At 46.3% G+C, this 16,052-nt stretch overlaps 6 protein-coding genes across 14 annotated transcripts; 4 read left to right on the top strand and 2 right to left on the bottom strand.

The window, feature by feature from the left end:
- The first annotated feature begins 51 nt into the window (after positions 1–51).
- On the top strand, positions 52–3,465 carry LOC117184163 (TRIO and F-actin-binding protein-like). Its single transcript, XM_033380642.1, has 2 exons — positions 52–350; positions 489–3,465. Exons 1-2 carry the CDS (start codon positions 86–88, stop codon positions 3,434–3,436), a joined length of 3,213 nt encoding a protein of 1,070 aa, XP_033236533.1. The 5' UTR covers positions 52–85; the 3' UTR covers positions 3,437–3,465.
- A 60-nt stretch (positions 3,466–3,525) lies between these two features.
- Positions 3,526–8,331, top strand: LOC6903115 (uncharacterized). Of its 9 annotated transcripts, none has more exons than XR_004469407.1 (4): positions 3,526–3,888; positions 3,943–6,316; positions 6,381–6,532; positions 6,724–6,861. XR_004469407.1 is itself a non-coding variant. In XM_015180801.2 (4 exons), the coding sequence occupies exons 1-4, from the start codon at positions 3,561–3,563 to the stop codon at positions 6,782–6,784; spliced, it is 2,934 nt and encodes a 977-aa protein (XP_015036287.2). In that variant the 5' UTR covers positions 3,526–3,560; the 3' UTR covers positions 6,785–6,927. The 9 variants fall into 9 exon arrangements, 7 of the variants coding, with proteins under 7 accessions (XP_015036287.2, XP_015036288.2, XP_033236532.1 ...); XR_001451242.2 differs by having other exon boundaries at positions 6,373–6,532; XM_015180801.2 differs by having other exon boundaries at positions 3,943–6,312; positions 6,358–6,532; positions 6,724–6,927.
- Positions 8,332–8,738: 407 nt separating this feature from the next.
- Positions 8,739–9,949, top strand: Jwa (PRA1 family protein Jwa). The gene has a single exon (XM_002132788.3). The coding sequence runs from the start codon at positions 9,119–9,121 to the stop codon at positions 9,743–9,745; it is 627 nt and encodes a 208-aa protein (XP_002132824.1). The 5' UTR covers positions 8,739–9,118; the 3' UTR covers positions 9,746–9,949.
- A 708-nt stretch (positions 9,950–10,657) lies between these two features.
- Positions 10,658–11,649, bottom strand: LOC4817293 (RWD domain-containing protein 4). Its single transcript, XM_001356868.4, has 3 exons — positions 11,471–11,649; positions 11,301–11,410; positions 10,658–11,236 (listed from the first exon to the last, which is right to left on the bottom strand). Exons 1-3 carry the CDS (start codon positions 11,573–11,575, stop codon positions 10,810–10,812), a joined length of 642 nt encoding a protein of 213 aa, XP_001356904.3. The 5' UTR covers positions 11,576–11,649; the 3' UTR covers positions 10,658–10,809.
- A 113-nt stretch (positions 11,650–11,762) lies between these two features.
- LOC4817233 (protein phosphatase 1F) lies at positions 11,763–13,940 on the top strand. The gene has a single exon (XM_001356867.3). It carries the CDS (start codon positions 11,904–11,906, stop codon positions 13,212–13,214), a length of 1,311 nt encoding a protein of 436 aa, XP_001356903.2. The 5' UTR covers positions 11,763–11,903; the 3' UTR covers positions 13,215–13,940.
- On the bottom strand, positions 13,885–15,968 carry LOC4816802 (H/ACA ribonucleoprotein complex non-core subunit NAF1). Its single transcript, XM_001356866.4, has 2 exons — positions 15,659–15,968; positions 13,885–15,601 (listed from the first exon to the last, which is right to left on the bottom strand). The coding sequence occupies exons 1-2, from the start codon at positions 15,831–15,833 to the stop codon at positions 13,968–13,970; spliced, it is 1,809 nt and encodes a 602-aa protein (XP_001356902.4). The 5' UTR covers positions 15,834–15,968; the 3' UTR covers positions 13,885–13,967.
- Positions 15,969–16,052: the final 84 nt, after the last annotated feature.

Genomic DNA, 16,052 nt, shown 5'->3' with positions numbered 1-16,052 from the left:
GTGGTCTGGGGTGGTTTTTCTTTTGTTGACACATCTGACAAATGCTCACTGGGATGTACTACTGCTGCTCCTCTTGGCTCCAAAAATGGATAACAAAATAAATTGTGAACACAATCTGTCCAATCATGGTAGCTCTGAGGGGAACTCGTGCAGTGCAGTCCCAGAAGACAATCCATTTTTAATGGTCGCGGCCGTTTCATGTTCGATTTGTGGGGGCTGCCAATGCCCAACCAACGCAGCCAAGAAAACAGATGGAGAACAGGGTAAAGCTCCTCCAAAAACTCCTCCACGAAAAGGCAAAGACCTGGACAGTAAGGTGACGTACAAGACTGGAAGTGCGGGAACCGCTGGTGCTGCTGGTGCTGTTGGTGCTTCTGGAGGTGCTAGTGCTTTTGGTGGTTCTGGAGGTGCTGGTGCTGGTCCCACGAGTAAAAACAGCAACCTGGACAGTAAGGTAACGTACAAGACTGGAAGTGCTGGAACCGCTGGTGCTGCTGGTGCTGTTGGTGCTTCTGGAGGTGCTGGTGCTTCTGGTGGTTCTGGAGGTGCTGGTGCTGGTCCCACGAGTAAAAACAGCAGAAAGATTAGTCCAGCAAAGTCCAGGGAATCCAGTAAATCGAAGAAGATCATAGGACCAAGGGATGAAAGTACAGCCAGTAAAAGTGCCAGACCAAAGAAGATCAAAGATCAAAATGAAATGAACAATCAAGACAAGCCCAGGAAGATCAAACGATCCAATTCGAATCATAGGCCAAATAAAAATTCCCAGGATGAAAACGATAAGGGGTGCTTGTGCAAAATAGAAGATTTCAGGGAAGGGCAAAGAAACCAGTGCATACAGGCAGACACATCCGATAGGAATAATCGAAGCAAGTTCAGGGACCAAATGAAGATCAAAGGATCAGATTCGAATTATATACCAAATGAAAGTTCCCAGGATGAAAACTATATGGGGTGCATATGCGAAATAGAAGAAGCCAGGGAAACTCAAAGAACCCAGAGAATACAGCCGAAAATATCTGAAAAGAATAGTCGAAACAAGTCCAGGGAGACAATATCCAGCGGAATGAAGATCAAAGAATCAGTTTCAAATCATAGACCAAATGAAAATTTCCGGGATCAAAGACAAAGAAACCCAAGCATACAGCCAGTCATATCCAAAGGAAATATTCGCGCCAAGTCCAAGGACCCAATAGCCCGACAAACGAAGGCCAAAGGATCTGCTTTGAATCATAGACCAAAAAAAAGCTCCCAGGATCAAAACGATAAGGGGTGCTTATGCAAAATGGAAGATGCCGGGGAAAGACAAAGAAACCCAAGCATACAGCCAGTCATATCCAAAGGGAAAATTCGCGCCAAGTCCAAGGACCCAATAGCCCGACAAACGAAGGCCAAAGGATCTGCTTTGAATCATAGACCAAATAAAAGCTCCCAGGATCAAAACGATAAGGGGTGCTTATGCAAAATGGAGGAAGCCAGGGACAGACAAGGAACCCAGAGCGTACAGCGAGATACTGCCGAAAGGAACAACGGAGACAAGTTCAGGGAGCCAATATCCAGCGAAATGAACTATATAAGGAAGGTCAAAGGATCAGATTCGAATAGACCAAACGGAAATGCCCAGAATAGAAACGATAGGCGGTGCCCCTGCCCAGTAGAAAAATCCAGGGTAAGACGAAGCAGCCAGAGCATGCAGCCAGGTATATCCGAACGGAATAATCGAGACAAGTTCAGGGAGCCAATACCCAGCGAAATGAACTATATAAGGAAGAACAATGCATCAGATTGGGATCTTAACCCAATTGAAAATTCTCAGGATGACAACGATATGCAGAGCGAATACGAAATGGAAGAAGCCAGGGAAAGACAAAAACCCCAGAACATGCTGCCCGATGTGTCCCACTTTATTATGTACTGCACAAGGATACGCGAAAGTCCAAGCCATTCCACCAGGGGCGAAGTTGAATCTCGTGCTGGAAATGAATTTAGTAGAAGGAATAGTCAACAGAACGAATGGCATAAATCGATGGGACTGAGAGACTCGTATTCCCCAGTACCATCAAGAAGGGACAACGAATGCCGCTGCCAAGGCCAGCAAATATCTGCTAATAGCAAACCGAGCAAACCCGCCTCCAGAGGAGTCCCAGAAAAATGTCCAATGTGGGAATCCTGTACACTTCCCACCTCGGCCCAGCGCAAGTGTCATAGATGTTTGCCTGCACTGAACTCTGGAAATCTGACTCCTGATGGCCCGGCGCATTTAAGGCGTGACAGGCGGATTTGTCCAATTGAGAGCACAGCTGAGGGTAAAAGATCAGATTATTCGTATGCCAGTGGTAAAGGAAAGAAGTATGAAATGGAATCCAACTATGCTATAGAACGGGAAAGAAAACGGCATAGGGCATCCAATTCCAGGAGACATAGTGAGACCCAAAATTCCAGGAGAGCCAGTGAGACCTACAAAGCAGAAAGATCCAGAAGTTCGAACTCCTCCCCAAACAGACACAAAAACAAGACCAGAAATCGAAGAGGTAGCCACAAAAATTTCAGTAAATACAACAGCGACTCCGAGAGTAATGGCCACAGGGAAAAGTACGGTCGGAGTAGCAGCAACAACAACAGTGACTGCCGTGATGTCAAATGCAAGCGCAAGTGTCGCAGATGTGCGGATGCGTCCACTATGACCGTCAGCAGGATGTCTTCAAGGGAAGGAAGTCAGTCGTTAATAAGAAGTAAAACCAATGCAGCAACCAGCATCTGTGGAATTTGTCCGGCGGGCAAAATTTGTGATCCTAATTGTTCGTTGGCTACTCAAACATCCCGTCCTTTGATGGATTTTCAAAACCCCAACCTGAAGGGAACCCAGACAAAACGAGGGAAGGGAGTTCGCAGCCCTAAGAGAAAACCGGGAACCCAATACACGTGTTCTTTTCCGGCCCAGATTACGGCTATTAAGAGAATCAGTTCGTCGGGAGCTCTTCAACCTCCTCAAAAAGGCTCCACGGGAGCTGTCCAGACTCCTCAGAGCTACTCGTCGGAGGATGTCCGGACTCCACAGAAACTCCACGCATCGGAAGCTGTCCAGGGACTATCTAAGAGCAGAGATAAAAGGGCCGCTCGTAGCGGCGAAGAATCGGATGTGGGAGTGATTATTGACAATCTTAAAGATGCTGTGATCGTGTGCGCCTGCGATTCGAGTAATCTAGATCGGACACTGCGGGAGCTCATTCCCAATGCGGCCGGGTCTCCAATCAATAAGAAATGTTCCAAGAAGAAGCGCCCCAGATACGATCGCTTTGCCAGTCCGCCCTTTGTACTGAACCCGACGCCGAGATGTCCACCGTCTCCATATGTCAACACCTGCTGCTATCCGGTGGACAAGAAATGCTACACCTCCGGTTGCGGTGGTACATACTATGGTGGTTGTTGCTGGTAGAAAAAAAAACCCAGTCAACCGACATAAATCTTTCCTAATCGATTTTTGGATGGCTGTTCGCTAGCTGTCTACAGAATGCTGCCAGCAGCTCAACTGGGATGTGCTGCTCCTATGTGCCTCAACAATGAATGATTATATAAGGAAACGGCGTACGGCCAAGCAAATACTTCTGCGACGGGCTCTGAGCAAGGGTGTCCGTAATGGCCGTGACACCGAAACAACCACACCGCTGGGTCCCTTGTCAAAGACTGGCATTACGGTGCTATCCTCGCTGGCGAAGGATCCCAAACGGGTGAGGACCATGCAGCGTACCTTTTCCCGATCTAAATCGAGTCGCGAGAGATCGGACAGACGACCCAAATCTCAAACTAGACCGAAAACCCTAAAGAATGCCCAAGTGTATCCCCTGCTGAAGACTGATTCCCGTTCTTGGAGGAAAATCAAAACTTCTGGTGAGTTTTGAAAGTTTTGGCTGAAGAAATCATTAAATTCTCGTTCACCGACAGAGGGTCTATATAAGACCCACTTGATGGAAGGTAAGTCCGGCGTTAGTCTGGGCGGTGCACCTTCCAGGGGTAGCAGTCGATCACGATACAGTTCCTCTGCCTATCCATCCACCTGGGCTCTGGATGTCCGGAACCGTGAGGAGCAAGCCGAGGAGACGAGCAACAGCCTGGCGGAGGTTACCAACTGTACGCGTCTCAATCGCACGCCCTACGACCATCAGCTGAGCACGCCCCTCAAATCCGACCATTCCGTTCAGTGTTCCATGAGGGCCGCTGCCAGACGACAGCGGCAGAGACGGACAAACCAGCCACGCGAGATGTGCGTGGCTCAGACTCAGACGATGCCCAAACTATTTCAACCCAAGCTACTCAAGCACAAGCCACTGAAGAAGTCCGTTAAGCATATGTTTACGTCCATGGTTGGGGAAAAGCTTCTTGAGCGAAGCAGGAGTCCATCCAAGACGAGTCAGGATAGTTTGAGGATACGAAAAACAAGGCACAGACATTACAGTGGCGAGGAAATGAAACGTTCGCGCGAGTCGGCCAGAGCAAAACCCACTGCCAGGCAAAGCCAAAGCAAAACCCCAAAAAAGTGCGATCCTACCGACTATGGGGGGTATACGCCATCGGATGTGAGTCTCGAACTAGCTACCTCCCAAAATCACTCAATCACTGAGCTACGGCGCGGTACTGGCGGTAGGCTTGATGATAGCCGTTGGATAATGAAATTGCCCACTGAGAGGGACATAGAGAAGTATATACACGACGCGGCTGTCGAAGACTGTATGTCCTGTTCGGCACGAGACCGCATGTCATATCCTGAGTCCTACAATTATGATGAGTCTACGGGGAGATCTTCCTCTCCTGGTAGTAGTTGCTCGAAAGACTGCATGTGCGCCAAAGGGGGTAAGAAAAGAACCTCGTGCACGTGTGAATCTCGTGTCACCGAAGGCAGCAGCAGAAGAACTAACCAGGCTACAAAGAAAAATAGCCCAAGGCACACACCAATTTCTCGTGGATCATCTCAGTCAAGTGCAAGCAACGAGCCAAGAAGTCCACCCAGAAAAACGAGGGACAAACGAAAACAAGAAAGTTTATGCAGTCTAGATAGAAATACCGGAAAGACACAGGCCAAGAGTCGAGGAAATCGAGGCAGTGTCCATGCTTCTTTAAATACTGATAGTCAAGCAATGTCACGAGGACCCACTGATTACGGAAGAGCATCTACGAAATCTACAGATTCCAGCCCATGTCGAAGCAAGAGCAATGCAATTGAAAAAACCAGTAAGAATCGAGACAAAGGCAACTCCGAGAGACGTGGTACCCACAGAGAAAAGCCTACGCGGAATGGCAACAGCAGTGTGGAGGCTATTCCCGTGAAAACTAGTGCTGAAAACCTACGCAAGAAAACATCTCAGATGATTTCGCAAAAGAATAGTGTGCATTCCATCAATTCATTTTCCAGGCAACCTCGAACGGATGCCTGCAAAGACCCCAAATGCAAACGAAAGTGTCGACGATGTGCGGATGCCTCCACTGTGACCTCAAAGCCACTGATTACCGCTGCTGAAACTAATAAGGCATCAACCGATAATCCTAATCGAGGCGCAACCAACAGTTGTGGCATTTGCCCAGTGACCAAAACTTGTGATCCCAAATGCGTTGAGGCATTCGCTCAAACATCCCAGTCTAAGATAGTGCGACCAAGCCGAAGTCCTACTTCGAAGGATTTTCCAAACAGGTCTCCAGACTCCCCTCAAAGCGAGTTAACGACGTCTCCAGATCCACAAAGTGTGGGCAGGTCTACCAATCAAAGTCGTAGAGGGTCTACAACCAAGCGAACGACACAACAGCAGGGGCCATGTGGTTGTGGCCGCCCTAATTGTGGGTGTAAATACTCGGAGGCATGCACTCAAACTTCATCTCGTAGTCCCAAAAAGTCATCTACGAAAGTACCAAAAAAAAATAATTCGGGGATAGGTGAGTGCGATATGAGTCGGATTATTGCGATCCTACAAAAGGCTCTGGAGGGTCTGGAAATGGAGCAGAGAGCCCGTGGGCGCGGCTCAACAAGTCATCTAGTAGATAGGGATCGCTCGAGTGAAAGCTCAGATATCATCGATACCAATGTGGACAACTGCTATGAGAGCGCAGCCACCAATTGGACATATACAGTCCAAAATGGGGTAAGGGGATTCGATCCCTTTCAGTGTAATATGTGCTATTACCCCGAAAGCATGTGTGGTGGAGCCGCAAATATCACTGAACCATCAATACCTTTTATAAACGGCGAATCACTGCGTCCAGAGACCAAGCAAATTCTGAAATATATAGACAAAATAAATGGAAAAATGGATGCAGACAGGACACGTAAGTAAGCGAGTAACATATTCTAACATAAAGGGAAATTTAAAGGGTTTTCCCACCAAGCGACTCAGACCGATCAAAAGCGAACAAAACCAGAGAAGAACAGCTTCGACCATGGACCAGAAATCAAACGGGTAGAGGACTATGAGCCATTTGTAATGGGCCAAAGCAAAGATGGGAGAGAAACTCTTGATTCAAGTTCCTCTAAAAGCTCCCACACTCGGTACGGTGATGATCATATTTTTCCTAGTAATACACCCAATCCTACAAATTTCGAATGGAAATCCGATTTTGAGCCGCATTTGGCGGATAAATTTTTCAAAACACGTGCCATGTCGAAGGTTCGGGATAAACTTGTATCACACTGTCCCGTTTTCGGCATTAAATCTAACAAGCGCTCGAACATTTTTCTAGTGAGAAGAACCTCTGGCTGCAAGTATGTGCCAATCAGACAAGAAAAAGAATCGAACTATAAACTATGCCTGCATTCCAAAGGAAGAACAGCCCTCTCTCTTTCTGAGCGAGAACTTCGAGTCAAAACTCCATTTCCACCAGATAACTCTATATCAGCAGAAAAGCTCCGAGATAGAACTCGATTTCCAACAGAGAACTCTAAATCAGCAGAAAAACTCCGCGATAGAACTCGATATCCAACAGAGAACTCCACATCAGCAGAAAAAATCCGAGATAGAACTCGATATCCAACAGAGAACTCTATATCAGCGGGAAAGCCCCGAGGGAGAACTCAATCTCCAACAGAGAACTCTATATCAGCGAAAAAGCCCCGAGGGAGAACTGAATATCCAACAGATATTAGTCGTACCACAGACGCCGACCTAGAGCCCAAAAAGCGACCTTATACGAGGAATACACGGAAGAGTTTTATCACAATGCCGTTACTGAATAGCTACGATCAGCAAATATTAAAGGACTTTGACAAATATAGAACAGCTAAAGCCGAAGCAGCCGCAGCTGCTGAGGCCGCCAAGTCGATATGCCAGCAGGAGCCTATGTGCTCCTATTTGAAATATCAAGCGGATCAAAAAGCAGCTGCTTCAAAAATATGCCAACCAAATCCCAAATGTCCAAACTGCAGGATAGTGGTAAAGACCGTACAGCTTACAACAGAACAACCCGAACAAAATAAGAGTCTCCCAGACAGACAGCAAAAACATCCATTTGGGAAATCGAAAGGAACTCCAGGGAAGAATCCGAAAGATCGGCGTAGAGAGAAGAAACCGTCCAAATCAAGAGGTTTTTTCAGTTGGTGTGCGAAGAAAGATAAAGAACCAAACGAGGAAAATAAAAACAAAGGACAACGCGAAGAAAAAGCGGAAAAGGGAAATCGTGAACCAAAAGAACGAACATCAAAGGAAAGTCTGAGCTACACCAAAACCACTAAATCTGAAGCACCAATTCAAAAATATAAATTCCTGAATTTAAATTCTCAAACCTTTTTAAAGAAATACCCCGCTTCTGAAACCTACGAGTATCAACGGATTCCGGAACAGTCCCAACCGGCTAAGAATGTAGTATTAGCTATGTCCAAAACATATGCAGGAGCTAATATTATGAGTCTCAAGCCGGGAGTTAATTTCTGTAATATTGCACGTCCCCCTGATGATGACCGTAACGAGGTTCAGGTGCTCTACGATTCAAGTGCCCGTTTTGCCAAGGACACATGCAGTGTGCGGATAATGCCAGATCCGCCAATGCCTTCTAGGCCGCGATTTGGAGACTGTTTCACATCTTCCAGCGGCTTAACCGTTCCTTCCCAGTGCGATGGGGGGCAGCAGCAACAGAAGGAGTACAAGAATTCCTCAAAATGTGACAGCACAAATGCATTTTATTCAATGTTCCAAAAACATATTCCCAATCTCAAGAGTCGTAACTTTGATTGTGAATTTCAACGAAAGTGGGAGATTTTCTGAAAAAATTCACAATCATATTTACTTTAAATTCGCCATACAAATTTCAATTTCAAAATTTCAGTAAAATAAACTGCAAAATCAAATACAAAAACTGTTTTTCCTTTTATTGCCATCTTACAATCGCATAAATATGTAAAAAATAACAACATGTTTATCTGAGAAAAATTCTTGTTTAAAGGATATAGTTAAAACCGTTTGAAACTGTTTCTTCAAATTACCAGTGTAGTAATATGACACACATGTTTTAAACAGGTGCCTCCGTGAGAAATTCATCCCTGTGTAGTTGCCATGTAGCAAATGTGTAGTTACCACTTTCAAAATTAATTTGGTAGTCGGCAAAATTTGTTTAAACCTTATTTTCTAAAGAATCCAATAAAAGGGAGTATTTGAAATAGATCAATCTTGTCGAAAATTGATTGGACTATTGCATAAAATCATATGTTCAGTTTTAGGGCTTAAAGCTAGCTAGTAATACTAAGCGGAATATCAAAATCGAGCAAATACAATTCATTTTCGACGATCAAGAAATTGTCATAAATGAAATCACTGTAGCCACACAGACGAAAATTCGTCACACAAATTCTCTTGTGAAAATTCAACGATTTACGCTGGAGCGACTAGGTGCGGAGGAATATAGTGACCACGACGAGCGGTACAATTGGTTTGACGCAGACGAGAAGTCGCGTCTCTTGCCGAAAAGCAGTCGTAAATCGAGTGATTCCGGGCTGCGGCCAAAAATTAAGCAGCTGTCTCAGCTGTTTAACGTGGAAGAACTGCATCAATTGACCCGTGGAGTACGTCAGTCTGCATACAAAAAGTTGTCGCCGGAAGAGGTCGATAATATCAAGAACAGAAAACTCAGTCAATACTCAAAGGCCATGTCAGCACCAACTGCAGCTTCAGTGAGCGACGCCGCTGCCGCCCTGTCTGGGAACTTGCAGTTGGCCCCACTGCGTACCCTGGACGATTTCGTGCTCGGATCGGCGCGTTTCCAGTTGCCCAACCTGAAGGATTTTGACAAGTGGGGCAATCGCGTGGTGAAGAACTTGCTCTATTACCAAACCAACTACATTCTGCTCTTCCTGGTCATCTACGCGCTGATGATTGTGTGCAATCCAACCAAGATAATCAGTGGCTTGATTGTGCAGGCCTTGATCATCGCCGTCATTTGGCAATTCTTCAGCAGCAAATCGAAGCCCAGCTTCATTGCAAGCCGTCTGACGGGAGGCAATGCAATTGTGGCCGAACAAAACGCTCAACAGAAATGGTACATCCTGGCTGGTGCTCTGCTTGGCGGTTATCTTTTTTTGCACCTGATTAGCGCCGTGCTGCTGACCGCCTTTACCTTGCTGCTGCCCATTTCGGTGACTTTCATACACGCCTCACTGCGTCTACGCAACATGAAGAATAAATTGGCCAACACCATCGAGAGTTTTGGTCCATCTACTCCCATGGGTGCCCTGCTGGATGCGTTGAACGTACGTGCAGAAGGCGTGATCAATTAAGAAACGGTCCAATAGCTGTTGGACATACAGGACCGAGACATAGAATCCACGTTTTTACAACTAGTTATCCCTTGAATGTTGAACCTTGCAAACAATGTATTACCATATAATCGATTTGATCTTGAGTTTTGTATTTAAATATGATTTTATTACTTGTGTACTTTGCTATTATGATTTTCAATAAAGTTTTCCCATAAATGCGTTCGTTCATAAGCTCTAATTCTAATCCAAGATCTATCATATCATATTGGTCGATTCTACTCTAAGCCAACGAGGAAAGCCTCAAATATACTCGGTTCCGAAGATTGTTTGCTCATCATATCCTTAATGGGATCTGGATGGCCGAGCTTATTATTTGTTGATCTCGTTTCCCACAGCGTAGCCAGCGTGCGGGAAAAGCAGAGCTGGCTATAAAGGCATAGCCATAGGTGGCATTCTCTTCATTTCCGGGACCCATCTCTCCAAGCATGTGATCCTCAAAAAGCTGAGATCCAAATTCATCGTGCCAATCCACCCTACTTGCAGGTATAAAGGCCACACCTATATCGAATCTGTTAAAGATCTTTTTTGGGCTGGGACAGAAAGGTGTGAGACAGTGGTGTCCAAAACACGTCACAGTTTTCCCGAATTATCGCACGCACGGTTGAGTGGCCCATTTTTAAGGACTTTGCCAGACGCCCGGTGCCTTCTCTACTGTCCAAATACCTAAAAAGAAATTTCTTTAGCTAATTTATTGATCTGTCGGCCCAGCGGCTTGCCTTAATGTCAGGAACAACCGGCAATCGGGAGGAATATGCGTTCGTATAGAGTTCTTGGTTAATCGCTCCGCCACCAGCTTGAGGAGCATATCAAAATTATTGTAGAGCAATGGCTTTTTGCAGCCATTTCACATCGTTTATATCCATATTCTTCTTTTTTCTCTATTTAATAGTTGAACAAATAACTATAAAATCCATGCTTAGTGGCCAAAAGTGAGACATGCGTCACATTTGTTCACATTGACGTAGGACTGGCTTTTGATTGCTGTTTAAGTTGTCGTTGTTTTCGTACTTAAGTTAATTTGTTTAATTATTCAGAGGATGCAGCACGGGTGAGGCTGCTGCTGTTGCCGCAGCGCTTTCGGCGGCTGCTGCCGAGTCTTCTTTGCTGCCCGTTTGCGATAAATGCTTAACAAGGTCCACCCAATCCCAGCCACGTACACGATCACCCTTGTGATCAGTTCTCTCCCATTGCCTGCGCTTCTGAGACTTTGTCATTTGCTCCTTCTTGGGCTCCTTCTTCTTGGCATCGGCATCAGCATCGGAGATTTTCAAAGCAGCCACACCATCATCCACGATCGCTACAACGGGGGCAGACTCCGGCTGGCCGGCAGTCAGTTGGTCAATGTTGTCCTTAAGGCATTCGAAAAGGCTATACGTCATGCCACAGCCTAGCCATTGAGATGCTTCCGCGGAGATAACCTTAAGGATCTCCTCCTTGACAGCGGGCAACCTGGGTAAGGTAATGAAAAATTGCAGAATGATTACTCTGGGGATGAATCTGCAGAACTACTTACAGATGCCTGTTGTAGAACGTGTTCATATTGACCGCGGGGGCCTCTTCCGGATAGTTTTCGCCCCACTTGAGCTCCACCAGAAACGACCTGTAGTTGTTCTCTTCCCCATACTAAAGATATAGTTAGTTTCATTCTTTGGCTCTCATATCCATAATATCCATGTGGCTTACTTTATACTGAAATGTGGTGGCGTCGACCTCTTTGAAATTCTCATCGCCCTCGTAGATGGACTGCAGGGCCTCGCGTTCCTCGGACTGAGCCTCCAACGCAGACATTTTGTATTTTGATATTATGTATTATTTTTGACTAAACTAAAATTAAAACTTTAATGTTTGAACATTTTAACTTAAAAATGAAAATGGCTTTGCAACAACAACAAACCAAAAGCAACAGCTGAGCGCCGGCAGGTGTGAATAAAATGAAATCGAATACTCGAGCCATTCGAGTATATCGATACATCGATAATACATTAACAAATTCTAGTAGAAGAACGTAAACATTAAGTGATTCATCGTTAAGTTAAGCAACAATTAAACTAATCTAATTAACACATGATCGGCAGTAAGCAATAACAGTAGCTGGGCCCACGCTTTTGACCCAATTATGTCGGCCGACTCGATCAAGGAGCCAGCAGCACCTGCCGTGGAATGCGCTCATATGTTGGAATTCAAGGAGTTTCTGGCCGCGACAGCCGCCAAAGCATCCGCCACCACGGAGGATTTGACGCGAAATTGTGTAACGCGGACCTGCAATGAGACCTACAAGGTGTCTGTCGAGGAGCGCCACGCTGAGCTGGTGGCTGCAATTTGGCAGCAGCTGAATTCCAGAGGCTGTCCGGCGGTCTTCCGCCTGAAGTTGCTCCACCAGGCCACACAGCTGCTGGAGAAGGAGATATGCTACGCAAAGGAGTGTGAAGTCTCTGTCGAGGGTCCCACGCAATATGATCTGCTGAAGCTGCAGAAGTTTGTCAGCAATCAAATGGACAAGCTGCTAATAAAGCTAACCGACAATTCGGAGATGGAACGGCTAAAGGACTATGCCGACGAGGGTGTCATCTGCCAAAGTCCCGAACATTGCATGTGCGGACTGGCCCAAACGGCGCTTCACACATCCGCGGCCGTTAAGAACAAGCCACGCAAAATGGAAGATCGTCATGTCTGTTTGGACCGATTTGGTGCCATCTATGAGCTGCGCAACAGGGATTGTCGGTTCTTCGGGGTCTTTGACGGACACTCTGGTTCATTATCCGCCAGTTATGTCAGAAGTCAGTTGCCCCAACTCCTGGCCGATCAGCTAAGGCAAGCGGACCAACAAACAGAGACCCAGAGCTCTGACTTCTATCGGAATGCCTTTGAGGCGGCCTTCCTGCAGGCAGACGAACGCTTTATCCAAAAACGCATCACAAGCGGAACGACCTGTGTCTGTGCACTGATCAATAGAGATCAACTGTACATAGCCTGGGTGGGCGACTCCAAGGCCCTGCTGGTGGGCAAGCGCACACAGCTGCAGCTGGTAAAACCGCACAAACCCGAGTCCCCCGATGAGCGCAAACGCATAGAGGCCGCCGGCGGTACAGTCCTGCACGCCCAGGGTCAGTGGCGTGTGAATGGCATCTTGAATGTGGCACGATCCATTGGCGATTACTGCCTGGAGACGGTCATAGCAGAGCCAGATTTCGTAGATGTTCACCTAAATGAAGCGCATGACTTCCTTGTGCTGGGCACCGATGGCCTGTGGGATCATGTTCCGGAGACTTTCATCATCGACACTGTTTACGAGTGTCTAGCCGATCCGACAACGAAACTAGACGACATTCCGAAGCTACTGATCGAGGCGGCCAAGGAGCGGGACTCGCAGGACAACATAACCGCTGTGATAGTTTTGCTCAAGCCGCGTCATCAGATTGAGAGGTAGAGAGAACGGAATCGTCAGCGTAAATGTTTGTTTTTTGTATTATTGTTAACCGCATTGTTGATTCGTTTATTTTGCTTATTTCTTTGTTTTAATGTAAATAGCTTGTAAGCTTCCCCCAGCGAAAGATTCAGAGAGAGCAATTAAATCATTTTTATGTAACTTTTGTACCCCAAGCTCTCTCCCACACGAATCCAGAACTGGTGCGAACACACTTTATTTGTCACATTCTCACGTGCCTGGTTCTAAAGGACCACTTGGTTGCTCGAATATGCTCAATCAAAATACGTTTTAATGAAAAGATTTTTGGCTTTACGCAACTGTTAAAATATATACAAAGTGCACAATAAACGCTAGCACACTTATAGCATATTTTAGTATAGAATGCAAGCCTCTATTTATACATATACATATATACATTTGAAGTTGTTTTTCGGCCGCTTAAGTGCTTCCGTTGTAATTGTATTATAAAAGCAATGCCAAGTACACATTATTTTAGATATAGTTCCCACGCATATAGTACATATATTTACACCTATCAAACGACATTCAATGAGATCGAGATCCCACAATACACACCACAAACAGAGAATATTAAGTACCTTTTTATACAAATACGAAATGCATTTTATCGAACAAACCAGAGAATAATCTTTTTAACGATACACGCAAATTGTTTAAGAACCATTTTTTTATTGGAATAATAAAGAGAGAGGAGAATCCACAGAATTTTGAAGGTAGATAGAGATACCAGCTCTAACTTCCAGATGGCGGTGGTGGCCTGTTCTGTGGCTGTGCAAACGATGGCGGTGGTGGTGGTGCATACATATGATGTGGGGGCGGCGGACCCATGTGCATCATTTGTGGCATGGCATAGGGCATCCCATAGCCATAGGCTGCTGGCGGCATTGGATAAGGTATGCCCGGCTGCGGCATATTAAAATTGGCCGCCGGCTGATGATAATTGTGATAGTAGTTCGAGTGCCAGCTGCCGGGATTATAGCTAGGATGATAATTGTACTGAGAGTCCCGTGCCTGCTGCTGCTGCTGCTGGGAGGATCCCTGGTGGGATTGATTTTGATACTGACGCTGATTTTGATAGCTATCACGTTGCCCACGGCGTCCACGCTGGCGTGGAGATGGTGCCGCAGCCGAGGATGCCTCAGTGGCCTGCGTAGAGACAGAGCTAATCGAATCCGTGGAATTGGTGCGATCTCGCTGGCGCCTCTTGCGCTGATCCTGTTTGGCCTCGCGCTCTGCCTCGTCATCGGAATAGTCGATATAGCGAGCAGGTGGCTCCACATCGTGCTCCCATGAAGCATCTGAGCCGCGGACCTGCATCAACTTGGAGAGGATCACAAATTGAGTGTGCTCTGTTTTGGGGGCACAGTAGACAACATCACCGATTTTGATGCCACGCTCTTGGATCTGCTGATTAGTATTGAAGCGGACGCAGTAGAGGGGATCGGAGACCTGTCCTAGCACATCGAAAACCTCGCCCAGCACCTTGCGACCTTTCTCCAGAAACAGCACAGTGTCCAGATCGAATAGCATCGAATTGGGGATAACACTGACCAGCACCAGTTGATCGACAATGGAATGGACCTTCCCCAGCTCAATGCACTCGTCTTCTGGTACTGTAATTTCCAACTGGTGGATGGGCGGTAGCTCATCCAACAGCATTTCACCCCGCACTTTGGGTGGCTGCCGGCGGCGACGTTCCCCTGTCGCACCGTCTTCGTCAAAATCCTCATCGTCTTCATCACAGTCTTCGGTGTTGATTTTCTTATCAATTTTCTTGCGCAAAACTGTCAGGTATTCGCCTTCAGATTCCGTATCCGAGTCGCTGCTGCTACTACTTTTCTCGTTTTCGCTCCCGGAGCTAACAGCCACCACTGGACGGCGGTAGGTGGTAGCAGTGGCAGGACCTGTCAAAGGCACCTCCACCACCTCGTTGTCGCTGTCATCGATTCTGGTGGCCTGTTCAGAGTCCGACTCGGCATCGGAGCTGTAGGCAGCCAGTAAACTCAGGCCAGAACGAGGCGGATTTAAAGACTCTGGAACGGTGTCAGATGTGCCATTTTCTGAGACCACTGGAGGAACAATTGACTTGGGATCCGGAGTGGTCGATGCTGGGCAATCCATTTCCTGAATTGTGGCCTGCTTCTCTGCTTGAGGAACAATTGTCGGGACTACTTCTGAAATTGCTTCGACATTTGGCGGGGTCTGAGGTGTGCCTTCTTCGCAATCCATTGCTATAGCAGGCGACTCCGCATTGGCAACGACTTTTTCTTTTTTCTCTTGGTCTTCATTTTCCACATGGTTATTGGCCGCTGTAGTTGTTGACTTTGGCTCAATTTCAGCTGGTTTTTCAGCCACACTTTCCGTCTCTGTATGAAACACTCAGTCCTTATTTTGTTAACCATAAACAATTCCTTTAATCTTACCTGTTTGCGGCGTAGCTTCCACCTTATCTGTAGCTGTTGCTACTTCTGCGTCATTTGGTGGTGAGACTTCTGCTGGACTTTCGGTAGTTGCAGGCATTTCAATGCTTTCTGCTGTCTTTAAAGGATCTGATGTTGTAGCAGGCGCTACTACAGCCCCCGGCTGTTCATTTTCCATCTTAGTTCACTTTAATTACTTTAAATTTTTCTTTAAAACAAACTAAAATTCTGTTGACAAAAACACGTTGGTGCGCACGTGTTGTTCTTCGAGACCCTCACAAATATACCAAAATATACCTCAGAAATATACCAAAATATACCGACTTATTTTCAAAATATACCGTAAATATACTGACGAAGAGTGCAGTTCGGACTGTAGACGTTTCGGTTGAAGTTT

Source organism: Drosophila pseudoobscura, chromosome 4 (assembly GCF_009870125.1).
Source record: "Drosophila pseudoobscura strain MV-25-SWS-2005 chromosome 4, UCI_Dpse_MV25, whole genome shotgun sequence".
Classification (NCBI taxonomy): domain Eukaryota; kingdom Metazoa; phylum Arthropoda; class Insecta; order Diptera; family Drosophilidae; genus Drosophila; species Drosophila pseudoobscura.
This window is presented reverse-complemented; position numbering and strand designations above follow the sequence as displayed.

Bases quoted from the DNA above. Each gene is read 5' to 3' on its own strand.
- LOC4817233 (XM_001356867.3), top strand. From the start codon at position 11,904: ATGTCGGCCGACTCGATCAAGGAGCCAGCAGCACCTGCCGTGGAATGC.
- LOC6903115 (XM_002132789.3), top strand. From the start codon at position 3,561: ATGAATGATTATATAAGGAAACGGCGTACGGCCAAGCAAATACTTCTG. The intron at 3,889-3,942 runs GTGAGTTTTGAA...GTTCACCGACAG, and splicing joins GAGGAAAATCAAAACTTCTG to AGGGTCTATATAAGACCCAC. The intron at 6,313-6,357 runs GTAAGTAAGCGA...GGAAATTTAAAG, and splicing joins AATGGATGCAGACAGGACAC to GGTTTTCCCACCAAGCGACT.
- LOC4816802 (XM_001356866.4), bottom strand. From the start codon at position 15,833: ATGGAAAATGAACAGCCGGGGGCTGTAGTAGCGCCTGCTACAACATCA. The intron at 15,602-15,658 runs GTAAGATTAAAG...TGTTTCATACAG, and splicing joins GGAAGCTACGCCGCAAACAG to AGACGGAAAGTGTGGCTGAA.
- LOC4817293 (XM_001356868.4), bottom strand. From the start codon at position 11,575: ATGTCTGCGTTGGAGGCTCAGTCCGAGGAACGCGAGGCCCTGCAGTCC. The intron at 11,411-11,470 runs GTAAGCCACATG...CTATATCTTTAG, and splicing joins CCACCACATTTCAGTATAAA to TATGGGGAAGAGAACAACTA. The intron at 11,237-11,300 runs GTAAGTAGTTCT...TACCTTACCCAG, and splicing joins ACGTTCTACAACAGGCATCT to GTTGCCCGCTGTCAAGGAGG.
- LOC117184163 (XM_033380642.1), top strand. From the start codon at position 86: ATGGATAACAAAATAAATTGTGAACACAATCTGTCCAATCATGGTAGC. The intron at 351-488 runs GTGCTGCTGGTG...CTGGAACCGCTG, and splicing joins TGGAAGTGCGGGAACCGCTG to GTGCTGCTGGTGCTGTTGGT.
- Jwa (XM_002132788.3), top strand. From the start codon at position 9,119: ATGTCAGCACCAACTGCAGCTTCAGTGAGCGACGCCGCTGCCGCCCTG.